The 4520-nt window shown below is 52.9% G+C and overlaps 1 protein-coding gene across 1 annotated transcript; it reads left to right on the top strand.

Moving 5' to 3' along the window:
- LOC117862785 (disease resistance protein PIK6-NP) lies at positions 1-3864 on the top strand. Its single transcript, XM_034746310.2, has one exon. It carries the CDS (start codon positions 558-560, stop codon positions 3630-3632), a length of 3075 nt encoding a protein of 1024 aa, XP_034602201.1. The 5' UTR covers positions 1-557; the 3' UTR covers positions 3633-3864.
- The last annotated feature ends 656 nt before the right edge of the window (positions 3865-4520 follow it).

Genomic DNA, 4520 nt, shown 5'->3' with positions numbered 1-4520 from the left:
ATCGCTGCCGTCGTTGTTTGGGAGTACGCGGGGCTCGTGGAGAGGACGGTCAGGGAGATGGGGACGAACGCCAGATGCGGCCGTCCCGGTGATCTCGAGCGGCGTGGCTACTGGGAAGAAGTGTCGACTACGGCGGTGGCGAGGTACAGATGCAGCACGCGGTGTTTTTTTCGCGACGGGGAAGGATCTCGAAATGCTGGAGCTTCTGGATGGCCCGATTAAGATCGGATGGTAGAAAAAACAAGATGACGTGGCCCAATCTCTGGACAGATCTTGTCCGCAGTTTTCGTCACTTCCAATATGAGAAGAGGCAGCAGGTAACTCTAGAGTATTTCTAGTGATAAAAAAAAATCTTCTGCCATTCTTTGTGGAAGGAAAGAACCAGATGGATTCGCACGAGATATTCAATAATGCAAGTGATTCTTTGCTCCTAGTTTGCCGGCTGACAGCTCAGTTTTGCTGCGTGCCATAGCTTGCAAAAGTTTGGAATGAAATAGGTCCTTGCATGTGCGCGTGCCTCTCCATCCGTGGTTTTGGATAGCTTTGTCGTCCCCTTCATGCAAGCAGCATCCAGATGCTCGATCGACCTCCCTCTCTATATATGCACTCGTGCCTTTTGTACCTTGCTCCCCATTGTGTGCAAAAAAAAAAAGAAGAAGAAGAAGAAAGAGTCACAGTTCCAATCCGTAGTTACCAGCTCGTCCAGAGATCGAGAGAAAGAGATAGACATGGCCGCCGGCACCGCCCAGGGCGCCGTGGACTCGCTTTTGGGCCGGCTCTCGTCGGTGCTCATGGAGGAGGCTCAGCTGCTGCGCGGCGTCCGCGGCGACGTCGAGTTCATCAAGGACGAGATGGAGAGCATGAACGGCTTCCTCCTCGACGTCGCCGCCGCCGACCGCCCCAACCACCAGGTCCGGGCTTGGGCCAAGCAGGTCAAGGAGCTCGCCTTCGACTCCCAGAACTGCATCGACCGCTACGTCCAGTGCGTCTCCAACGTCCCCGGCTCCGGCGCCGGCGTCCTCGCCACCCTCCGCCGCGCCCCGCGCCTGCTGAGCACCATGCCGGCCCGGCACCGCACCGCCGTGCGGATCCGGGAACTCAAGGCCCGGGCGCGCGACCTGGGCGAGAGGCGGCGCCGCTACGACGTCACCGTCCCGCACGTCGCCGCGCCCGTCGCCACCGGCGGTGCCAACACCCCGGAGGATGAACGAGAGGACGCGCGGCGGCGAGCTCTGGCGAACGCCACGGAGTTCCTTGACGAGGACGTCCGGGAGGTGATCAGCTGGCTGGCCGTAGAGCTTCCCCTCGGCCATCCGCAGCGGCGGCTCAGGGCCATCGCCATCGTGAGGAGGCAGTACCAGGAAGACGAGTACCCTCTCACGAGGAAGGTGTACGAGCACCCGTCGCTGTCGAGCTGCTTCCATCTCAAGGCCTGGATCAATGGCGTCGACAAGTACATGAAGCGCAAGGAGACGCTCCAGTGCATACTGGACCAGCTTCCCGCACCGGATGATAATGGAATAGCAGCAGGTGGCGACATGAACGAGGAGGCACGATTGGTGAAGGAGCTCAAGGATCGTCTCAAGGGCAAAAGGTTCTTGATTGTCGCCGCTAATGATGCATATGGAAAGGTGCGGACAGAGATCGAATCTGCTGTTCATGATTTGTCTGTTGGCGGCGGCGATGGCGATTCCCCTGCATCAGCTGGAAGTGCCATCATTGTGACGACATGGTTCCCGCCTCGCGAACCATCGTCCGATCTCTACAAGATCAAGAACTATCTGAACATTGATGCTCTCTTCCACGAGAAAGCTGTGGCGCTGGTTGGTGACTGCTGCGACAGCGATCTGCAGGAGATCATAAGGAAGATCTTGACGAAGCGCGGCGGGAACTTCTTCTCCATGGAGATGTTCCTCCGTGCTCTCTATGTCAACCCTAAAAGACCCAGAGAGCAGCTGCAGATTTTGCTGGACAGCATGACATTTGGAAGCATCATTGCTACACACATGATACTCTTCTGCTACAATGACCTGCCAAGCCACTACAAGAGCTGCCTGCTGTACCTGTCCATCCTTTTTGAGAGGATGTATCTACCGTCCAGCTCTCCACAGGATTTCAGAGTCAAGAGGACAAGCATAGTAAGGCGGTGGGCAGCTGAAAACCTCATCACCAGAAGAGATGGGCTGGTTGCGACTGATGAAGCCGAGCGCTGTTTCGATGAGCTTGTGGCCCATGGTCTGGTTCGTCCTGTCGACATTGGTGCTTCAGGCAAAGTGAAAACCTGCACGGTGCATCATCGTGTTCTGTCATTCATTACCAAGATGGCCAGAGATGAGGGCTTGGTTGACACTGACCTGCCTCCTGACTTGGCTTGCCGCCTTTCAATCGGCAATGGAATCAGGCTGCAACAACTCCAGCACCACCAAATGAAGCATGTAAAGGGTGCTGAACAATTCACTGGCTGCTGTTGGGGCAGCATCCATGAGCGTCCCATTCCCGTAGAAGGTTCGGAGGATTCTAGGTGTTCCATGGACATGGATTACACGGAAGCATTTCTCCAGTCGCTGCAAGCATCTCCTCCGTTAGGATTGGTGGAAGTGCTGGACCTAGAAGGATTCAAAGGGTTGAAGAAACAGCACCTCAAGGACATCTGCGACAAGGTATATCAGCTCAAGTACCTGAGTATAAGGAACACCGATATCACCGAGCTCCCAAAGGACATTGAGAAGCTCAGATACTTGGAGACACTTGACATCAGGCAAACCAAGATACGGACATTGACCTCAAAAGCCGTCGTCCTACCAAAGCTAATGCATCTGCTCGCTGGCAATATTGAACAACAAAGAGATGATTCTGCCACCAGGTCAGGGGGCAGATCATTTTCCACTGTGCATATACCACCTGGAATTGGGAGCATGACAGATTTGCAGATCTTGTGCCATGTTGAAGTCTCCAACAGTGCTGATGAGTTGATGGAGGTTGGACGGCTGCAGCAACTACGGAAACTGGGTGTAGTTCTCCGTGGCAAGGAAGCTCGTCTCGGTCATTTTCTGCGAGTAATTGAGAGGTTGAATGAATGTCTCTGCTCTCTGTCGCTCCAAATCGAGCTGACTAGCAGCAGTGATACTCCTGATCTGAACATGGAGAAGACTGCATTCTCGCCCCCGAAATTTCTCGAGAGCCTAACCATCAACGGCAACATAACTGGGCTGCCTAGGTGGATCAAGGAGCTTCGTCAGCTTTCCAAGATAACTCTATGTGGCACCTCCCTGATGGACAATGCTATCCGGACTCTCGGTGAGCTCACTGCTTTGCGCTGCCTCAGACTATGGCACAAGTCATACATAGAAATGAGGCTCACCTTTAAGGATGACGAGTTCCAGAATCTCAAGTATTTTCTTGTTGAGGGATCAGACATCACCGCCATCCATTTCGAGAATGGAGCTGCTCCTAAGCTTGAGAAGATAGTTTGGGCTTTCACGCAATTGCTCTCTCTTTCCGGAGTCAAAAACCTTCCAGGTCTGAAGGAGATTGAGTTAAATGGTGACTGCGATCCTTATCTGATCATACAGGAGATGGCAGCACATCCAAATCATCCTGTTGTCATACAATGCCAATTTGTGAGGTTCTGAAGTAATTAATCACAGCATGTGTCTGTATTGTGCTGTTGTTCATTATATTCATGGTTATGTTGATCATGATGTATACGAATTGTATCATGATGTATATATGTATATTCATGCTCTTTGGATTAATATGTGTTTGAGGGATATGGGTACGCATGGGTCCCCACTGACCAGGATACTCACCGGTCCTAACAAGTGGGTTCATCCGACTGGAACGTGCGGGCCGCCCGACCGAAACGTGCGGGCCAAGGACGTGAAGATACTTGGAACAGAGGTCAGGTGATTCAAATCAGCTCGGATATTGCGGGATACGTGTTGTAATCCGACTCAGATTGCTTTCCATGTAACAACCGACTAGATTAGATCAAACCAACTTGTAACCTTAGGTCGTCAGCTTATATAAGGCGGCCAAGGGCGCCTCCCCAGGGCACATCAACTCTCCGCAAACAATACCAGCAATACAATCCAACAAAATATAGGACGTAGGGTATTACTCTCCAGAGGCCCGAACCTGTCTAAACCACTGTGTTCTCATGATCACCTTCGAATTCTTGATTTCGTAATCCTCCCTGCCTACAAATCTACCAATTGGGTAACCCCCGATGGACTGTCGGGCTACTAAATTCGACAGTTGGCGCGCCAGGGATGTTTTTGAGATCCTCCCCGGCGAGCTCGATGGCATCTCACCCCAACGTCATCTTCCTCGAGAGCATGAAGGACTTCCTCACCAATTTGATCTAGCTCTGCATCGGGAGCATGCCAGTGGACTCTGACTCTAGCACCTTCTACGTTGACTTGGAGTCCGCCGCCAGCTCAGCATCCGTCGGATCTATTTTGACGGAGCAAGATCTTCACCCGAGGATCATCACGCCACTTGCCCAGCAGATCGGCGAT

This window comes from Setaria viridis, chromosome 7, assembly GCF_005286985.2.
Source record: "Setaria viridis chromosome 7, Setaria_viridis_v4.0, whole genome shotgun sequence".
In the NCBI taxonomy this organism is placed as follows: Eukaryota; Viridiplantae; Streptophyta; class Magnoliopsida; order Poales; family Poaceae; genus Setaria; species Setaria viridis.
Note: the sequence above shows the minus strand (reverse complement) of the source record. Positions and strands in the feature narration are given on the sequence as shown.